Raw genomic sequence first — 21,984 nt, forward strand, 5'->3', positions numbered from 1 at the left:
CTTAAAAGAGTGAACTTCATGGCATGTGAAATATCTTAGTAAAGCTGTTATTTAGGGGAAAAAAGTTTTTAAACCCTTTAGAGGCCCCTTATTACCCGTATGATAAAATCCAAAATCCTTAGCATAAAGGTCTCCGGGATCTGGCCCATGTGTACCCCTCCCATCTCACAACAGAAGTCATAGATATTTTTGTATCTCAGCACAGTTACTGCAGATATCTTAATATATTAGTTATGCTCATCATCACTTCAAAGTTACAGTAGTGATTAGACCTGCTACTAGACTTTGTTATTTAATGCACTGATAAAACAGCACATTACTATGCAAGTTTTCACTTATTTATGTTTTGATAACTGTTTTATAATATAATTGGTTTAATAATTCTATGTGTTTTATGTATTAAAAACATTATTCTGGGGGGAGAGTATAGCTCAAGTGGTAGAGCACATGCTTATTAGCAAACACAAGGTCCTGGGTTCAACCCCCAGTACCTCCTCTAAAAAAATACGTAAGTAAACCTAATTACCTCCCTCCCCCCCCAAAAAAAAAATTAAACAAAATGAAACATTCTGAGAGGGCTTCACAAAACTGCCAAAGGAGCCTGTGACACAAAAAGGTTAAGAACCCCAGGTATGTAAGATTCACTAGAAGAATTAAAGACAAAAGTATATTTTTATTTAAGCGGGAAAGGATGAGCCTTCTTCCCCTATCCTGAGAAAATAGTCAATTTCCGCATCATTCTGCTACCAAGCTAGTGAAATCAGAGATGCTATTTAAGGACACCAGAATACACCATCTGCCCTCTCTGTCCCATTTTCACTTTTGCTAACCCCCTCTATCAAATGGGGGAAAAGCAGTTTAAGCAGAAATTCCCTGCTACCTTCTTGCCCAGAGCTTGTGCTTTGTGAAGTTATTAAAGGGGTCATGGAGGAAAGAGAAGCCATTAACAACCCAAGCATTTTTGCAGACCTGACAATCCCAGCTTTTCATGAGAACATTCAAACCAACTGCAAAGCTTAAACTGAATTACTAGCATGTTGGATCAGTATTTTATAATTTGTTATTGTTATTTATCAATACCAATTTTACTCACACAGTTCTCTTAGAGACTAAGATTAAAAATATAAAGAATATATACCTACCTTCATGTAATTCTTTCCGAAGTTTCTCAGCATCTTCCTGTAAAACGGACTTCTGAGTATTCAAAACAGCTACGTACATTTCTAGATCAGTCCTACAAGATTTCTCAGCTTCCAGATAGTGATTCAGTTCTTTAACCTGAAAAAAATACAATTCTATTAAGCTAAAACTTCCAACAATTTCTGCCTCAGGTATAATGGTTAGTTCTGGATGTGCCTTAAAAAAATTCACATTTATATTTACATAAGTTTAAATTTACCCCCAAAATTAACATTTATAATTAATTAAAAAACAAACACATACTTACTACAGAAAACTGGGAAAATAACATATTTAATACTAGGCATTATCCATAATCATTACCAGAGTAAATATACAATTGAGATTACATGTAACAGTTTTGTACCTTGCTTTTAAAAGGTGGTTCCAATTTGTATTCCCAGAGCAACACACACGTGCTCATTTTATCACAAACTCAGTGAACCCAGGTTGTTGTTTTTTTAAACAGTACTTTTAAAAGATATAAATGGTATCATACTCTTGTAAGTCTGCTTTTCTTTGATTTCTGGTGAGGTAATTCCAAATGCCTTAAATTTACAAAAAGGAGACATTTTCACAGACATACATTCATTCATGGAAGGAAAAAAGAGGAAGTCATGATGGAAAAAATAACTTCTCTCACACTGCAGTGAACACAAACTTGAAGGCAAGTGCAGAATACTTTTTCAAATCATATCTTTTTTAAATGCCTTATGTCTGTTGAACAATTAACTATAATTAAGTATTAACAATATAGTCTAATATCTGAAATAGTTATAACCAAAATAAAATGCAATCTTGCCCCAGAAAGTGATTACAGAATCATTTGCTTTATTCTGTCTTACAAATTGTCCATCCTAAACTTTGGCCATTTAAGCTTTCAACTTTTTCAAATTGTTATGTCTAACTTCACTTTCAAGGTCAAATTTATGCCTTCTATCTTCCCAATTCTTCAACATGAAATAGCCGACTGATCTGTTTTCAGTTATCTTTACTCCTGGAACATTAACACAATACATCAGCACTGGTCACAGACTAAAATGATTATTTAAGCTGCCACTTGACGCTTCACTGGAGACTGTCAGTGTCAACCAAATACATACTAACCAAGCATGACAAAGTGCTGCCTGTTATGAGGCACCTTCCCGATCACCGAGAGAGAGGGTGGTAATTCAGCTGATGGTAAAAGATAGTCAATGAGGCAGATGTAAAGTGGTGGTATATAACCACTAATTCTATCAGCTGTTACTTCTTAGAATAAATATTTGATTCTATTAATAATTAACTAACTTCTAACATTCAAAAGCTATTGAGCAGAACTCTAGGAAGATGGTGGCAACGAATATATGGTATCTGAAGTTCCTTGAATTCCATACACCCTAACAACAGAGCTACTAAAATAACAAAACTCGAAACGCACAAACACCTACCAAAGAAAAAAGTGATAATTAGAGGTTGGGGACAAACCACTGAAAGCTACTTACGCGGACTTAAATGGAATCAGCACCAATGCTGGAGAAAGTAAAGGGAAACAACAGGGACCCAAGAACCCCAAAATATTCAACTGGGATTCCAACTTGACAACAGCAGTTCAAAGTGAGAAGAATTTCAGACCCTCCAATAGTGGGTAAACACAACAAATTTGTGCTGTAAGGCTTACCATCTGGTTAGGGTAAAAGGGTATTCCATGTTCACTTACATGTCCCTGACTGCTAGTGAGACTGAAATCTTTTCACATTCCTTAACTATTCAGGTTTTCTCTTTTGTGAATTGCTTGTTCACATTCTTTGTTTCTCCATGAGGCCATTTGTCACTCACGGACATGGCAAATTTTATTAATTTTGGACGCTAATTTTTGTCAGGTATATAAGGTACAGATAACTTCTAATAGTCTACAGTTCTCTTTTCAACTTTTTGTGGTATTTTTTAGTAAGGTAGTGCTATATTCTAATATAGGCAAATTTGTCAATCTCTTCTTTCACAGTTCAGTTTCTTCTCTTAAGAAATGTTTTTGTGCCTCACATATTCTTTTTTAACATCTAAAAGTTTTAAAGATTTACTTTCACTCTTAAGTTTTTAATTTACTGAAATTAATTTTTGAAAAGTATGAGGCAGAAAGCTAACTTCACTTTATTCCATATTTATAACTAGTTACTCAAAAAACCTATGTTTTAACAATCCATTTTGTTCCCACTGATTTGTAATGCCACCTGTCATGTATCAAACTTCCACAGACATATGGGTATATTTCCAGGCTCTCTCTTGTTTCACTGGTCCATTTGTTTAATCCCTAAATCAACAACGAACTATCTTAATTACAGTACTACTGTAGTAGTAAAACTACTCTAAGTCTTCATATTGGTAGGTAGGGCAAGTCTCCTCATCTTGTCTTGATCAAAATTTTGCTGGGTATATTTCTGGTCCTTTGCTTGTCCACATGAATTCTAGGATCCACTTATCAAGTTCTTTATTAAACTCTGCTGGATTTCGAGGGGAATTCTGAATTTACAGATTAATTTGGGAAATACTGCCTGCTTTACAATACAGTATCTCTTCACTCGGGAGCACACATGTATTCAAATATTCACTTATAATGTATTCCACAAAGATCTTACTCATTTTTATTCAGATATATGCTCAGGTAACTTACATAGTTGTTTCTTTTGTTGGGTATTTTTTCTGCTGTCGTGAATAGGAATTTTTCCCCTTTGCATTACTAGAGTCTATAACCACTATTATCTCTGCATGTTGATCTTGCTGAAAATAACTTTCCAGAACTCTTATTAGGTCTAATTAGCTGTACATTTGCTTGCTTTCCTATATAGAAAAATCAGTTTCATCGCTTTCTTTCTAGTTATGCCTCATTTATCTTGTCTTGCTGCATCATCTAAGACCACGTAAACGATCTGAACAAAATCACCAGGCACAGGTCTCCCCGCTACTGTTTCTGTCATTAATGGTAAGGCTGCTAAACATTCATCATCAAGTATGATATTTGTTGAAGATCTGATTAAAAAAACCCTTTATTAAAGTTACTGGGTGTTTAAATTTACCAAATGCCTTTTTGAATCTAAGATGAATTTCTTACTCTTCCCCTATAATCTTTTTATGTGGTATATAATAACAATAATAGGTTTTCTGGTGCTATACCATCCTAAATTCCTGGGACTATCCCTATTTGATAATGATGTCTTTTTTTTTCCTTTTCTTTTTCTTATTAAAAGCTACACTGCTGAAAATTTTTGCTTCTGTATTCCTAAGACAGATCTATAATTTTCTTGTAATACTTTTCTGTCAGTTTGTTTGCAATGAAGTTATGTAAGTTTCATAAAATAAGCTGGAGAGCTTTCCCTCTTTTTCTATTCTCTAACACAGTCTGTAAAATATAAGGATTATCTCTGTCCAAGAGATTTGGAAAAACTTGCCTGCAAAACTAATTGAGTCAAATGTCTTTTGGAGGAAAGGAGACAGAAGAAAGAAAGTTTTGACTCTACATTCACTTTCATTAATAGTTACTAACTACTTCAGCTTTCGTATTTTATCTTGAGATAATTTTGGTTAATTATTTTTATTGGAAATTTTTTCATCAAATGACAGCATTTCAAATTTACTGCTGTGATATTGTTCATACTATTTACTACACTTAAATCTCTACTGATGTGTTCTTTTTTTTTTTAGATTCTTGAGTAAAAAATTCAAACCACTCTAAATATTTTACAATTCCTTCTTCCATATGAGTTAATTTTTTCATTTCCTTTTAATTTTGGCTATCACTTTATTGTAAATAATTTAACAAAGATTTGGGTCTGTATAATACCAAATCTTTGAAATCCGATGACACTTCCTTTGTGACATTATGAAAAGTATAACGTACCCAAAATAACAATACTTTATTCTAGGCACTATCCTAAGTGCCTTACATGTGTTAACTTATATAATCCTCATAACAGCCTTATGAGGGAGGTAGTATTATTATCCCCATTTTACAGTCAAGCAAGCCAAAGTACAGTAAAATTAAGTAATTTGCCCAAGGTCATCCAACTCATACATGTTGAACTCTTCACTACTACTACATTCTACTGCTGTATAAAATACAGTCTCTCTCCCTCTTGGGTACAGGATTCTGTGTCTATTTCACGTCAATTATTAATCAAGTTGCTCAAAACTCTTATATCCCTACAAATACTTTTTTTTTCTGCTAGCACTATCACTTGAATATCATTTACCCTCATAATTGTCACTTTTTAGTTCACAACTCAAGGCTATGTAAGGTGCATTCATGTGCATGACTCTCGTATCTTATGCTGGATTATAAAGTAGAAGGGAGTCCCTCTTTATCTTTATTCTTTTCTCCTTTCATCCTACCTGTTTCATATTACAACTGCTATATACCTTTCTTTTGATTAGAATTTACATGGCATATCTTTAAATACCTTCTTTTTCAATCTTACCTTGCAGTTTTAAGTATATCTCTTCTAAGCAATATAAATTTAGATTTTTAAAATCCAGTCTCTTTTACTAGGTTTATTATTATTATTACCTGTTTACATTTACTAGGATTATTGATATACCTTCATTTCTACATTCCTAAATTTATTTCTACATTACTATCTTGTGCTTTTGCTTACTACCCTTAAAATTTCTCTTCTTTCCTACTTTTTAAATTAATTATTAAAATGTTTGACATTCCCTTATATTTTTCTGTTGTGTTTTTATGGCCAGTAAATCCAGCCGTGCTATAGTTACTTCATCTCTAAAAGATGAATTCTGGAGCTGATGTCAGAAAACAAAGTCAACTTTGAACAACTTATTTTCCTTCATAAGAAAACAAAAGAAGGAGGGAGGGTATAGCTCAATAGTAGAGTAAGCATACTTAGCATGCAGGAGGTCCTGGGTTCAATTCCTAGAATCTCCATTAAAATAAATATATACATACACACATACCTAATTACTCCACCAACACACACACACACACACACACACACACACACACACAAACAAGTTCTCATTTTGATAAGAAAATAACACTGATTTTGTAAAAAAGCAGCATAAGCATCACTATTGGGATTACTTAAAATATCCATATGGGCAAAATCATCTCCAAGTATTTTCTTGCATTTTAAACAAAGCAAGAGTCTTAAGATGCATGGTCTAAATTATAGTTTTACTCCCTTAATATTCTAATTTTGCTCATAGCAATAGGGCAGAACCTCGGTTTCAAGCAAATGGATTACAATGTTTCACAACCTTTGAGGCCTCCAGCTCTTTAATCTTGTCTTCAGCCTCTGTCAGTTTATCTTTCAAAGCTGCAATTTCCTTCTCCATAGGCATCACAACAGACCGGAGTTTTTCAGCGTCCTCTTGGGCCTATGGTTAAAAAGAATTAAATGCTACAACTTACTGATTTAACGCTTTTCTAAGAAATTCTGACCTCCCCAACCTGTTAAAATTAGTGTAATAAATAAGTCTAGCAAGCACTGTATTAGCACTCACAAAATTGAACCACGTCTAACTTTTAAATGCTGCATTACTTTGAATGTCAAGTCATAATCATAGCTTTCCCAAATAGTCCATTTAGAATTTGGGAGTAAGTAGGAAAATTGATTCACTATGACAAATTTGACTCTTTAATTAACTGAGCTGGAAAATATCCTTATATAAAAGGAAATGCATATAATAAATACTTTAATTTTTATCATTCTGGTTAATAAATTAATGAAACTATAATTTCTTACAAATGATTAAAGGGCTGATTAATTTTTAACATAAAAAATAGAATTTATTTTCTAAAATATTAGAAAATTATGTTGCTATAAAAAGGCTTCCATCTAACTATTCAGAGCATTATTTTACTTCTGCTGTCTAAATAAAACAAACACAAAGAATGACCTCTAAAACCACACTGTTTTCCATCCTCCATTCTCAAAAACATGGATTAAAAGGAAACATCCATAAACTTAAATTGGTAAGAAACTTCATTTTCATATGTCTATGTATGTGTATGTGTATATACACACACACACACACACAGAGAAACAAAGGCAGACTCAAAAAGTTAGTTTTTTTCCCTTCTAGTGAAAATGAAAATTAATCTTATTCACTGAATTTAAAAGAGCTCAACCTTTTCCTAAATTGTTCATGATACGGAAAATATTATCTATGCCCAAATGTAAGTGGAGATTTAAAAAAAAAAACCATATTTCTCAGAAAAGAGGGATGGCACTTTGTTTTCCAGCGCTTGCAAAGTCATTTCATCATTTTATTTTGAACTAAGTTCTGTTTGGGAAAGACACATGAGCTTAAGATATCTTCAGTCAAAGCTAATTTGGGATGCTTATAGAGGTCTGCTGATAAAAATTAGCAGGGGAAAAAAGGAGAGAAGCAAAGAATGTAATACAGCTTGAGTAATTTATTAATGCAAAGATGACCTCACAACTCCAAGTGGTGCATATCATAATAAACAAAATTTCCAAAGATGACTTTTTTTAAATGACAGAAGGTCAACTAAAAACAAAGAAAATCTGAGAAATTGTCTCAGCCAAGAGAAGCCTAAGGACGTAACTAAATGTAACATGGTATCCTGGATGGGATCTTGGAACAGAAAAAAAGACTTGGGTTAAAAACTAATAAAATATGAGTACAAAGAAAGGACTTTAGTTAACAAAAATCAGTATTGATTTATTGTAACAAATATACCATACTAATATAAGATGTTAATAGGGGAAACTGGGAGTGGAGTATATGGGAACTCCATAGTCTCCTCACAATTTTTCTATAAATCAAAAACCATTTTAAAAAATAAGGTTTATTTGAAAAACTAAGGAATAAATTTTTAAAATGACAAAAGCGAAGGGTGGGTACAGCTCAGTGGTAAAGCACATGCTTAGCATGCACGAGGGGCTGGGTTCAATCCCCAGTACCCACATTTAAAAATAAAAAAAAAATGGTGAGTAGCAGATTGCAGAAATCATGATTATGAATATATTATCAGGATGAAAGAAAAACTATCCTCATGTGAATGGCACTTCACCATTCACATGGTGACATGAATGTGGCTCAGAATGAAATTTCTAATGATAGTATCAACTATGAATTCATCTCAAACAACTTCATAGAACTGAAGGCTGTCTACTTTGGATAACTACAGTAGATGACTAAGTGACTAGTGATCATGAAGACACTGTCAGATCCTCATGAAGATGCTGAATTACAATTACAATCTTTTCCTGAAATAAAAGAATGTAAACAACTATTCCTCAAGGTTCAAGCTTTTCTTTTGAGTGTTGAATTCTCAGACGATTTTTACATCATAAAAAAAAAATTAAATAATCTTCTAAATACATAAAAGTGGTTTCTGTATGAACCAAGGATTATGAACCAAAGATCATGATTAATTAAACTGAAAAGAAAAATCAAATTCTAATTATTATTTTATATGTAATTTCAAATATATGTATGTATATAAATTAACAAAGTGAAAGTTTATATAATCAAACTGGCCAAAAGCTTTTTTAAATTTTCTCAATGATAAAATGTTTCACCTTACATTTAGTTGCTCTGTGTTCAGGTGTCTTACAGCAATATGTTCAAGCATAACATTCAATACATTTTACACACAGGGACCAAGGAATATCAAGAAAGAAGGAAAACATCTGTTCTAAAACTTCAGGTTAGACACAATTACTAAGCAACAACACTCATTCAGCAAATAATTGCTAAGAACCTATGTGCGAGACACTGCGCTAGGCATTTAGGACACACAATAAACGAGACGCCTGCCCTCATGAAACTTGTATTCTCGTAAGGAGGAAAAGGCAGCAAACAGTAAACCTAACAAATAGGTGAACTCTATGTATGTTCTAAGGAAATATGTGCAATGGGAGAAGAAAGAACAGAAGAACAAGTTGTGCAGGTGGGGGATGGAGGTGGGCAGGTTGCAATGTTAAATGGGGTGGTCAGAATAGGCCTCATGAGATGGAGACATCTGGTCGAAGATCTGAAGATGAGGGAGTTAACCTTACATATATCTGGGGGAAGAGCATCAAATCATTTAATACTATGTTCAGGTCTGTGTCCAAATAATTCCTCTAACAAAAAATAACAACTTCTATTACCATAATAATATTAGTTAAAGCATTACCACAAAAATATTTGGATTCAAATATTTCTACAGATGAATACATTCCTTCATACCTTTTTCATTTCATTTTCTAAATTTTCCTCCTCTTGACCTTCAGACAGCCTTCTCCTTAAATCAGCTATTTCCCTCTCTGCAGATTCTCGATACTGTGCCCACTGTGTTCGCTCCTGCTCCAGCCTAAGGTGAAACTGGTGCTCATAGTCACGAACTGTTTCTACAAAACATCACCAAATAGTTCATGTCCAAGCATTCTGAAAAAATGTTCTGGCACACTAAAATTTGAAAAGTAATTTTATATTAAAAAAATTCAGCCTAGTTTTTGGAAATCTTTCAATTCACTGAAAACAAAAACAGAAGCACTAAACTAACATTTCTAGTTCTTACTACATGTAGAAATTTTGCTAAGGATTTTAAATCAACTCTGATCTTCACAATAAACCTGTGCCATGTATTATTTTACAGATAAGGAACACCTACGAGAGGTTAAATACTCTGGCCAACATTTCATAACCAGAAAGAAGCAGAGCTAGAATTCAAACCTAAGGCCAACTCCAAAAGCTATGTTCTTAGATACGACATATGACTCCTAGGACAAATATAACATGTCCTCCCAATCCAGCTATACACCTGAAAGTGTGAGAAAGGGGATATACTTCCAGAATGTTCTACTATATCCCAAGATACTAACTTAAGACAAATTCTAAAGTCTTTATAAAATGACTTTATCTTTAATACAATCTTAACACATTATGTGATAAATACTGCTCACTGTCCATTAACTTCCACTCTTTCTTGTTCCTAACAAAACCCCAATTTTGTTTCGAAGCCAAAGGCCCAATGTAAAAACTAGAGTTTCTAGATGCCTTGGTGGTTATGTGTAACCAGACACCTCGATAAAGTGTGTGGCAGGGACGGTATACACTGAAGATTTCTAGAAAATTTTTGCTTTACTGAGGTGGACTGGAGGAGGGGCAGCCATTTTTTTTCAGCCACAAGGCAAAATGAAGTTGAAAACCACGTGAGGATGAAGAAACAAAAGGACTGAAGAAGCTTAGGACGCTGATGACATCAGGTACCACTGTACTCAGCCCTAGATTACCTATCTCTGGATTTCTTCCATGAGAGAAATGAACTCTTATTTGGGTACACTGCTATAGTCAGGGAGGTAACACGAGGCTTAGAATAATCACTAGGTGATAGCCACAAACTCAAAAATAGTGCTAGTCTTACCTGCCTTCTTACAAAAAAGTGCTAAGGCAAATGACACATAACTGTGAAGATGGGAAAAAAGTCATCACTATTTCACATTTATATTATTAACTAAACTAATTCTAGGAACCCAAAGATTCAGGAGGCAGCTTACTTCATTTTATTATCATTTTCTCAGAAGCGCAGGCAGTAATTAAGCACTAGCGCTAACAGCCGAAAGAGACTAAATAAACTACTACTCTTCCTTCAGACCAAGGGCCGCCAGCTGGCAGCCCAGCAAGCCCATTCTAGCCCATAGGTCATTCTAACTCAGAGAATGAGCAAAAATTCCACTTAAAAATAAAAAGTTTTCTTTAAAATATAAAATTATGGCAATGCTGGCCTGGATGGGCCCTAATGAGCTGGAACTAATAAGTGTAAATAGTAAATAACTTTATTCTCTGCCTGGGAGGTGTCTCCAGCTCAGCACACTTCCTGTGCCCAGACGGCTTTATTCACTCACATTACTGGCCTGTCTTCTATAAGAAAATCCATTTTGAAGCCCTGCTTTAAACATTACGATGAACTACAGTTCTCATTTAATGTAGTATCTCTGTAACACTCTCATCAGAATTCATTATTAAATTTATTAAAATTACAGATTATATACCTATTTATAGTATCATTGGCTTCCCTTTTATTTGAAGACAACAGGCCATCTTGAAGATGGTAATACATAAAACTATATAAAACTCAGGATATACTTTAAGACCCTCTGAAAACGTTCTCAATCATGAGAATCAGTTACCTTAGAAAATCGTAAAAGGATCTGTCTTTGTCTTTACCTTTCATAACAGCCTGAAGTGAAGCAACTTCTTCTCTCCACTGTCTTTTCACCTCATCTATAGCTTCTTGCTTGGTATTTTCAGAGACCGTGGCAATGGCCTTGATATTTTCCATCTCTGCTTGGGCTTCCCACAGCTGTGTCCGAAGGTGTCCCAAATCATCTTGTGCAGCTTGTAAAACCGCATTTTGCCTCTTCAGATCCTCTGCGAAAAAAAGTGAAGACTGTCCATTAATGAAGAGTTCACTTTTATCAGGCTGACATTCCAATGAAGAAATAAAGCATTATATTTATAATGTTAACATTCTAATGAAAAAAATTAAGCATTACATTTTAAAACAACATAGAAAATGAAGTCATTTTAATAAAGGCAAGGTTTAAGGTATGCTGGGTATCACAAATCAATTATTAACTACCTAACCAGAGTGATTAAGGCCAGTTTTAGAGCTTAAATTTAGGCTCTTTTACCCATTGGCTAAATGAATTTATTTATTACCCTCTCTAGCCTCAGTTTCCACATCAGCAAAATTGGAATAAAAACAGCCACCTCAGAAAGTTGTTTTAATGATAAAACACTGTACTGAAACACAATTCAAAATGTTTAGTAAAAAAGAAAAGAAAGCCAGAGTACATGGCAGTTAGTGGCTCTAGGCCTTTTTTAAGCTGGGATTAATTTCTCAGCACCCCACCATTACCATCTCTTAAATATTAAGTTGATTTGATGTGCCTATCACATGATTTAAACATAAGTAGGGCATCTGGCCAAACTGACTTCCAATAAAAAAATGAACCTACCAACAGTATATAGAGGTGTGTCTGTTTTCCCATACCCTTACCAAGAGTCACTATTTTCAATTTTTTTTAACTTCTTGCCAACATCATGGGTAGAAAATGGTGACAGTTTTCATCCATATTTCCCTACTAATACAGAGACTGAGTATCGCTTCATACATTTATTAATGACCAGTATTTCCTCTTTGGTGATATCCTTTAACTATGTTTCTGATGAATTGTTTTTCTTCTAATTTGGGAGAGTATTTTATATATACTGGATATTAATCCTGTTTTCTCTAACAAAACTTCCCAGTCTGCCGCTGTCTCTTAACTTCTTTTTTATGTTTTTTGCCATCTAAATGTTATAAAAACATTTATGCAGAACTGTTCATCTTTGCGAAGTCATCAGTTTCCTTTACAGAGCACAATAACTAACCCAATTGGCCATAAAAACAGTTTGATTTAAGACCTAGCTCTACTACTAACCAGCTATGTAACTTTAAGGGAATCACCATGCCCTCAAGCCAGAATAGTGGCAAGGCTTTGTCTGTACAATCTTCAAAGTACTTGAAAAAAAATCAAATAACATCAATTAAAGAACTTTTAAAAGTTGTGAAGATATTCATCATTATCAAACAATCATAGGAATTAACAATTTGGTAATTCAAGTAACAGAAAAAAAAAACCTAGTCATAATAATTTTAAGCGAAGTCATTTACAAAATCTTCACTCTCTCAATATCAGTTTCATATCATTTTGTCACCACTATTAAAATATTCTGAAACACTAGCCAGAGACAGTTATAAGAACATTAGTTGCAGAAAGGAATTATCAAAAGAATCTTGAAGGCAAAATAGATAACTTTTATGGTAGGTATGTCACTGGGAATGACCCAGAAACTGAGTAAAGACATAAACATGTGAAACCACAAAAGAAGTGTGTGTGTGTATCAACTGTATATTCTAAGTGCTGCTTCACAAAATGTGAAATAAAAGGAAAAGCATTACTTATGGAATACTTTATCAAATTTTGAGAACTCCAATTCTGTCAAGGCTCAGATTTATACACTTAATACCTCCTCATGCTAATAATCCCCACGACTTTTGACTTATTGGAAATTACCCAGAGCTATTCACTACCATGCTGCCATTATGAACAGAAAAACTGCAAATAAATATTAAACCTACATACTAATTTTTGGCATGTTTCCTCAATTAAAAGCAGTATAGAGACCCTGGAGGAAAACTGGATCAAATCTTATTCCTGACTTACTTTATAAATATTTAGGTAAGATATAATATACATATTATTTGTCATATATAATATACAGTATATATTATTTGTTAAATATATGTGTATATGTATACTTAAACTAGGAAACAAACAGAACTTAAAAATAAAGTTAGAAAAACAGTTTTTTTGTAGCAAAGCATTTCAAAAATGTTAGCCAATGGGTACAAGTTATTAAAGAACAATTATTTTTTGTTTTTGTAGATGTTTTACAGATGATTTTCAAACATACTCAAAAGTTGAGAGTATAATACAACAATCCTTCACACACCCACTACCAGTTACCAAGATTTTATTTCAACCATCCTTTTTCTTTGCTGAAGTATTTTAAAAGTCCCAGAAACCATATTACATCATCAAACATACTATACATGCATATCTTCTTACACACAGTGCCACCATCATCACATCTAACAAAACAACTGCTTGATATAATCTAATACTCAGTCTTAGTGAAATTTCTCCAATTGCCACAAAAATGTATTTATGAAGATTTGTTTGACTTGGGATACAAACAAGACACTTCATTTGGTTATACTAACACTTCAAGAAGAAACAAACATAAAGGATTCTATAATGAACACCTATTACCTATCACCTAGCTTCATCAATTTTTAGTATCATTGCTACATATGTCTCAATTTCTTTCTAACCTTAAGAAACATAACTTTACAAATACACTATTTTCTTCAGAGGCAACTATCAGGAATGCAGAGTTATCATTACTATGCATATTTTACACCTTTACACTATGTTGCAGGTTTTTAACCTTAATGCTCTAGTACTGTAGTATTTTTCCACAATTAGCTCATTCCTCAGTTTTTGACACTGGTAATACAAGTAACTACCTCACTTTGTTAACTGCAATACCACAGAACCAACAGATCAGCTATTACAGTTCATGGGCATTCCAGTGTGAGGTAGGAATCTACTTTTTCATGTAGATGTTCCCCTGGTTCCACACCCAAGGCCTCAGTCTTTTCCCATTTTTATAAAGCCGTTTACATCATACATCAAATGTCCTGATATACTGAGGGTCTGATTATGAAACCTCTATTCTACAAATAAAGCTTATTTGTCTGTTCTCATGCCAATCCTATACTGTCTAAACTAATACAGCATTATTTAATATTTAGTCTACTCTTGTATATATTTAAAATTTTCCATAATAATTTCAAAAGGCCATGATAGCGAGAGGGGATAGCTCAGTGGTAGAGTGCCTGCCTAACATGCACAAGGTCCTGAGTTCAATCCCCAGTACCTCCACTTTAAAAATAAGTAAATAAATAAATCTAATTACCTCCTCCCCTTAAAAAGGGCATTCAAAAGGCCATGATAGTTTTGAATAAAGTGGGGAGACTTCCCCTACCAGATATTAAAGATGATTATTATAAGCCTCATGTACCCACTGCCCAGCTCCAGCAATCATAAACCAATAGGCAATCCTGTCCCATCCACCCATTTGCATTCTACAACTTATTATTTTGAGATGTCTCAAGAATTTTTTAATTAAACTTTATTTCTTAGAGCAATGTTGGGTTTACAGCAAAACTGAGCAGGAAGTACAGAGTTCCCATCAACTCCCTACATCCCCATGTACAACCTCTCCCCCTGCTGACATCCCTCACCACAGCGGTACATTTATCATGATTTCTGAACTTACAATGACACATCCTTATCACTCAAATTCCAGAGTTTACATTAGGATAATGTATAGTGACATGTATCCACCACTCTAGTATCATACAGAAGAGTTTCAGTGCCCTAAAAATCTCTGCTTTGCTTGTTCATCCTCCTATCCTCCTAACCCCTGGCGACCACTTAGCTTTTTACTATCTCCATAGTTTCCCTTTTTCCAGAAAGTCATATAGTTAGAATTACTCAGTATGTTGTCCCTTCAGATTGGCTTCTTTCACTGAGTAGTATACATTTAATTTTCTCTACTTTTCATGGCTTGAGAGCTCGTTTCCTTTTCACACTGAACAATATTCCACTGTACCACAATTTATCTGCTCAACTACTGAAGAACATCTTGGTTGCTTCTAAGTTTTGTCAATCGCCAACAAATAAAGTTGCAAAAAACATTTATGTGCAGGTTTGAGGGGGACATATTTCAATTCATTCAGGTAAATACCAAAGAGCAAAACTGCTGAATCATATCCTGAGTATGTTTAGTTTTGTAAGAAACTGCCAAACTGCCTCCCAAAGCAGCTGTACCATGTTGCATTCCCACCAGCAGTGAATAAGAGTTCCTGTTGCTCCACATCATCAGCAGCATTGGTGGTGTCCATGTTTTAGATTTGAGCCATTTAAATAGGTGTGTAGTGACCCCCTATTGTTTTCATATTTGGGTAGTGATCTCTCACTGTTTTAATATATTTGCAGATTTATACAACCATCACCACAATCAATTTTGAAATATTTTAATCACCCCACAAAGAAATCCAGCACTCTATTTATCATCCCCCTACCCTATACCCTCCACCCCCCAATCCTAGGTAACCACTAACCTATCCCTAACCACCAATTCTGGGTATTTCATATAAATGGAATCATACATACTCTCTGACTGGCTTTTGTCCCTTAGGATAATACTTTCAAGGTTCATCCATGTTGTAGTATCAGTACTTCATTCCTTTTTATGGAGGAATAATAAAAGCAATTTGTTTATCCATTTATCAGTTAATGGATTTTGGGTTTATTCCTCACTTTTTGACTACTATGAATAAGGCGGCCATGGAAATTCACGTAGAAAGATTAATGTATGGACGTGTCTTCTTTCCTCTTGTATATATACCTTGGAGTAGAACTGCTGGGTCAAATGGTAACTCTATGTTTAACCACTTAAGGAACTGAAAGACTATTACAAAGCTACTAGACCATTTAACATTCCTGCCAGCAGTGCATGAGGGTTCTGATTTCTCCATATTCTGGCCAACTCTTGTTATTAACTGCCTTTTTGACACAGCTATCTTGGTGAGTGTAAAGTGGCGTCTCATTGTAGTTTTGTGTTTCCCTCATAGATGATGACATGGAGCATCTTAACATGTGCTTACTGGCCATTTATGTAGCTTTCTTGGATAAAGGTCTATTCAGATCTGTTGACCAATTTTAATTGGGCTGTCTTTTCATTATTGAATTGTAAGAGTTCTTAGTATAACCTAGATAAAAGTCCCTTATCTGATATATTTGCAAACTTTTCTCCCATTTGCTGGACTGTTTTTTCATTCTTTAGTTAGTGTACTTGGGAACCCAAAAATTTTTTAACTTTTTACAAAGACCAGTTTATCTAATTTTTCACTGTTTCTGCTTGTAGTGTCACTATCTAAGACATGACTGCCTAACCCAAAGCCACAAAGGCGTACCCCTACATTTTTCTCTTAAGAGTTTTACAGTTTATTTTTTAAACCTAGATGCCTGACACATGCTGAGTTAACTTCTGTAGATGCTAGGAGTCCAACGTTATTCTTTAGCATGTAGACATCCAGAGGTCTCAGTACAATTCACTGAAAAGATGATTTCATCCCCGTTGAATTGTTTTGGCACCTTGGAGGAAATCAACTGATCATATATATTTCTGGATTCACAATTTTGTTCCATTGAATTATTCCTATCCTTATACTAAAACTATACTATCTTGATTACTGTTGCTTTGCAGTAAGTTTTGAAATCAATAAGTGTCATTTCTTCCAACTTTGTTTCCCAAGAATGTTTCTAGATCCCTGGCATTTTCATATAAATTTTAGGATCAAATTATTAATTCCTACAAAGAAAGCAACTGAGACACCAAAAGATATTGCATTAAATCTGTAGGATCAATCAGAAGAATATTGCTAATATTAAATCTTCTGATGTATGAACATGGGATGTCTTTCCAATTTAGATCTTTAAATTTTTTTCAGTGTTTTTTAAGTTTCCAGAGTACAAGTTTTATATTTATTTTGTTAAATTTACTCTTAAGTATATTATTCACTTTTGATGCTGTTGTAAATGAAACTGTTTCTTTAATTTCATTTCCAGATTATTCATTGCAAGTGTATGGAAATAAGATTGGTTTTTGTATATTTATCTTGTATCCTGGAACCCTGCTGAACTCATATTAGTTCAAATGGTTTTTTAGTGGATTCCCTACAATTTTCTATGTAAAAGAGACCATCTAAGAATAGAAAGCTTTACTTCTCCTTTTCCAACCTGAATTCCTTTTTATTGCCCCCTACCCCTGCGTTTTGGCCTAACTGCTCTGGATAGAACCTCCAGTCCAATGATGAAAAGTGGTAAAAGTGGACATCACTGTCTTGTTCCAATCTTAGGAAGAAAGCATTCAGTCTTTAACCATTAAGTATGATGACGTTAGCTGTGGGTTTTCTGTAAATGCCTCTTATCAGGTTGAAGCTTCCTTTTATTCTTAGTTTGGTTAGTATTTTTTATCATAAAAGGGTGTTGAATTTTGTCAAATGCTTTTTCTGTGTCTACAGAGAAGACTGTATGTTTTTGTTTTTATCTTATTAATGTGATGCATTACATTAACTGATTTTCAAGTATTGAACCAACCTTGCATTGTTAGGATAAATCCCACTTGAACATGGTGTATAATCCATTTTATGTATTGCTGAATTTGGCTTGCTAGTATTTTGTTGAGAATTTTTGCATCTATATTCATAAGGAATATTGGTTTGTAGTTTTTTGGGGGAGTAGGGTAGAAGGGTTTGTTTTGGGGTTTTTTTTTCTTGTGATGTCCATCTTGATTTGATACTGGGGTATTAGCCTTATAAAATTAGTATGGAAGTCTCTCCTCCTGTTTACTTTTTAGTAGAGTTTGAGAAGTATCAATGTTAATTCTTTGAACATACAGTAAAATTCACTACTTAAGCCATCTAAGCCTAGGCTTTTCATTTTTTTGTGGGTAGTTTTTTAACTACAAATTCAATTTCTTTATTTGCTATGGGTCTAATTCAGATTTTCTATTTCTTCTTCAGTTAGTTTTGGTGTTTGTATCTTCCTAGGAATTTGTGCATTTCATCATTCAGACTCCCTTATTCTTCTGTAAGGGTAGTAGTAACGGCCCCTGTATTCATTTCTTGGTCAATACAGCTAAAGATGTGTCAATTTTGTTGGTCTTTCCAAAGAAAGCACTATTACTTTCACTGATTTTCATTATTGATTTTCTATTCTGTAATTCACCAAATCTTACTCTAATCCTCATTTCCTTCCCTCCTACTTGTTTTAGGGTTCATTAACTTTTTTCTAGCATTTTAAGGTGGAAGGGTAGATTACTGACTTGAAATATTTCAATACAGGGATTTATAGCTGTGTATGTCTAAGTACTGATGTAACTGCATCTCATAAGGGTTGGTATGGTGTGTCTACAATTTCACTTACCTCAAAGTATTTTCTAATTTTCTTTGTGATTTCTTCTTTTAGCCACTGATTTCTTAGGATTGTAGTATCTAATTTCTACATATTTGTGAGTTTCCTACATTTCACTACACTGTAGTCAAGAGAATACAGATTGTATTATTTCAACCCTCTTATATTTCCTTGTTATCTTCTTCTTGTTGTTCTACTCATTAATGAAAGTAAAGTGTTCAAGAGTACTACTCTTACTGTCAGACTATATTTCTCCCTCCCTTTCTGTCAGTTTGCTTCCTGTATTTTGGCACTCTGTAATTAGATGTATATGTAACTATTTTGTTCTCCTGCTGGATGGTCCTTTTGTCACTATAAAATGTCCTTCTTTAGTAACTTGTTTTGGTTTGAAATCTATTTTGCCTGATATTAGCATGGTCTTTCCAGCTTTCTTATGGTTGCTATATGCAAAATATATTTTTTTCATCCTTTTACTTTCAATCTGTTTGTATCTTTGGATCTCAAATGTATCAACTAGACTATATAGTTGGATCTTGTTATTAACCAGTCTGAAACTCTCTACCTTTTATTTGGATTGTTTAATCCATTCACATTTAATATTACTGATATAACAATATTATTGGATTTAAGTTTGCAACTTTTCTTCACTATATTTTATGTCCTTTTGTTCCTCTATTCTTCTTTCACTGCTTTCTTTTGCCTTAAGTGAATAATTTCTAAAGTAACATATTAATTCCTTTCATAATCGTTTCACTATAGGTTCTTGTGTTAGTGGTTGCTCTAGGGCTTACCATATATATCTTAACAGACTCTATTTCAGATTTATACAATCTCAGTCCCAGTGAAATATAGAGATCTTACTCCTCTATAGCTCTCTTCTCTTTTTCCCATGTCTATGCTTTTGCTGTTACATATGTTGCTACCTATATATACTATAAACCCAATGATACACTGCTATACTTACTGATTCACATAACTGTCTTTAAAGAAGCTTATTAAAGTAAGGAACTCAATAACATCAAAAGCACATCTTTCGGATGAAAACTCTAATTCAAAAAATTACACGTGCTCATAACAGCACTGTTTACAATAGCCAAGACATGGAAACAACCCAGGTGCCCATTAACAGACAGTTGGTTTAGGAATATGTGCATGTGTGTGTGACTCACATACTTAGAAAACAAACTTACGGATACCAAAGGAGAAAGGGAGGTAGGGAGGGATAAATTAGGAGTATGGGATAAAGAGATACAAAGTACTGTACATAAAACAGATTAGCAATAAAGATTTACTGTTTAGTACAGGGAACTATATTCACTACCTTGTGAACCTATACTAGAAAAATCTGAACAAAATATGTAACCGATTTACCTTGATTTACTTTGCTTCACACCTGAAACTAATGCAGTATTGTAAATCAACTATACTTCAATTAAAAAAAAAACCTTTTGGAAAAAACTAATTAAAAAAAAGACAATTACTGATATAGTAGAGATGTGAAAATGTAAAAGTACTGTGTATGCACATGCCAAAAAGTTGTAAATTCAGATGAATAATTTTCCAGGAAATATAAATTACCAAAATCCCTCAAATGGAAAACCTGAATAAACCATAAGCATAGAGAAACAGAATCAATAAGCAGAATTCTTATTTACAAAAGGATGCCACAGGCATAGGTTTTAGAGGCAAATTTTGTTAAATCATCATGGAAAATTTGCTTCTATGTTTTATATACTATGACTTACTAGATCATTTAGTTTTAATTTCTCATTCCTTTTAATATTAATTTTAATAAATGTTTTTAAAGTTACAATCTTACTTTCAAAGTATTGTTTTAGCTGCATCCCACAAGTATCTTCACTGTATTCTAAGTATTTTACAATCTCCATCATGATTTCCTCTTTAACTCATAAGCAATAGGAAAGCATTCTTAGTTTCCAAACTTTAAAAAAAAATTTACATTGTTTAAAATCTTTCTAGCTGCATTAGGTAAGAAAACATAGTAAATAGCTTGCCTTTTTAAATACATTGAGTCTTCCTTTGAGATACACAATGACAATTTTTAGGTGCCCCTTATGAATATAAAGGACGTATATTTTTAATTTTTTCAGTACATCATTCCTAAGAGATGAAGCTTTTTAAAATTCTGTTGTTCAAAGCTATGATGTTTCTACCTATTACTTGATCTAGCAACTGATATGTTAAACATCTCCTATATGTGTATTTACCAATTTCTCCTTGTAATTCTATCACCTTTTGTTTTATATGACATATCATGGCTATTTTGTTAGGTACAGACAAATTCATGATTACATTCTATCTGTAGATTGTTTCATTCATCATGAAATGGCCTTCTATATCATATCTTCAATGCTTTTTGCCTTAAGTCTCAATTTTGTTGTTATTGCCTCATTTGTTTTACTTTCTTCTTTAAAAAAAATGAAAGTGAACGAGGAAGTTTTTTGGTTTTCTTTTTTACAGTCAGATTTATTAGTTTCTATGTCGGTATTGTTTCTTATATCCTATCCATTCCCTCTTATGTTTACTTTTCTCCTTGTAAACATTATCTTTACTAGTTCTTCTGGTGATTTATGTGGGTGATAAATGTTCTTAAGTTTTTGTATGCCTGAAATACCAATTTTGTTCTTGCTCTTGAATACTTAAGCTTCATATAATATTTTAGGTTCACAACTGCTTTTTCTCTGCACTTTGAAGATCTTATTTCATTGTTTCCTAGCATCTGTTCTGCTTATGTGGTATCTCTTGTCAGCATAATTGTTGCTTCTCTCCAGTAGCTTTCAAAATTTTCTTTTCATTCTTGATGCTCCACAGTTTAAGATGTGTCAAAGTATAAATTTACTATTTATTTATCCTACATGGTTCACAGTATTTATGTTAAAGACTCACTTGTTTTTTTTTCTTTTTATTTCTTTTCACTTCTGTTTCTTAATGCTTGAAAAATCTATTATTATATCCTCAAATTTTCTCTACTATTCCCTCCATTCTCTTCTCCTGGAACCCTTTTTAGAAGTGTGTTAGAGACTCAATTCATCTTCTACGTCAACTGCTCTTTGACATTTCTCTCTTTGTCTCACCGGGAGAGAGAACCCTTCAATATCATTTTCTAATTTACAAACTCTCTGTGTCTACAGTTTAAACAATCTGTTAACCCTTATTTCAATTTATGTATGTTTCCAAGATT

At 33.5% G+C, this 21,984-nt stretch overlaps 1 protein-coding gene across 6 annotated transcripts in view; it reads right to left on the reverse strand.

Annotated features, from left to right (window-relative positions):
• The window catches only part of RABEP1 (rabaptin, RAB GTPase binding effector protein 1), a 175,377-nt gene that overhangs the window by 30,870 nt on the left and 122,523 nt on the right, over positions 1 to 21,984 (reverse strand). For all 6 annotated transcript variants that reach the window (XM_032498489.1, XM_032498486.1, XM_032498484.1 and 3 more), the window contains 4 exons: positions 11,353 to 11,556; positions 9,373 to 9,533; positions 6,427 to 6,546; positions 1,143 to 1,278 (listed from right to left, as the gene is read on the reverse strand). In XM_032498489.1, the coding sequence (XP_032354380.1) occupies positions 1,143 to 1,278; positions 6,427 to 6,546; positions 9,373 to 9,533; positions 11,353 to 11,556 (621 nt within the window). The remainder of the gene's footprint in view (positions 1 to 1,142; positions 1,279 to 6,426; positions 6,547 to 9,372; positions 9,534 to 11,352; positions 11,557 to 21,984) is intronic.

The sequence above is a fragment of the Camelus ferus genome, chromosome 16 (genome assembly GCF_009834535.1).
Source record: "Camelus ferus isolate YT-003-E chromosome 16, BCGSAC_Cfer_1.0, whole genome shotgun sequence".
Lineage (NCBI taxonomy): Eukaryota > Metazoa > Chordata > Mammalia > Artiodactyla > Camelidae > Camelus > Camelus ferus.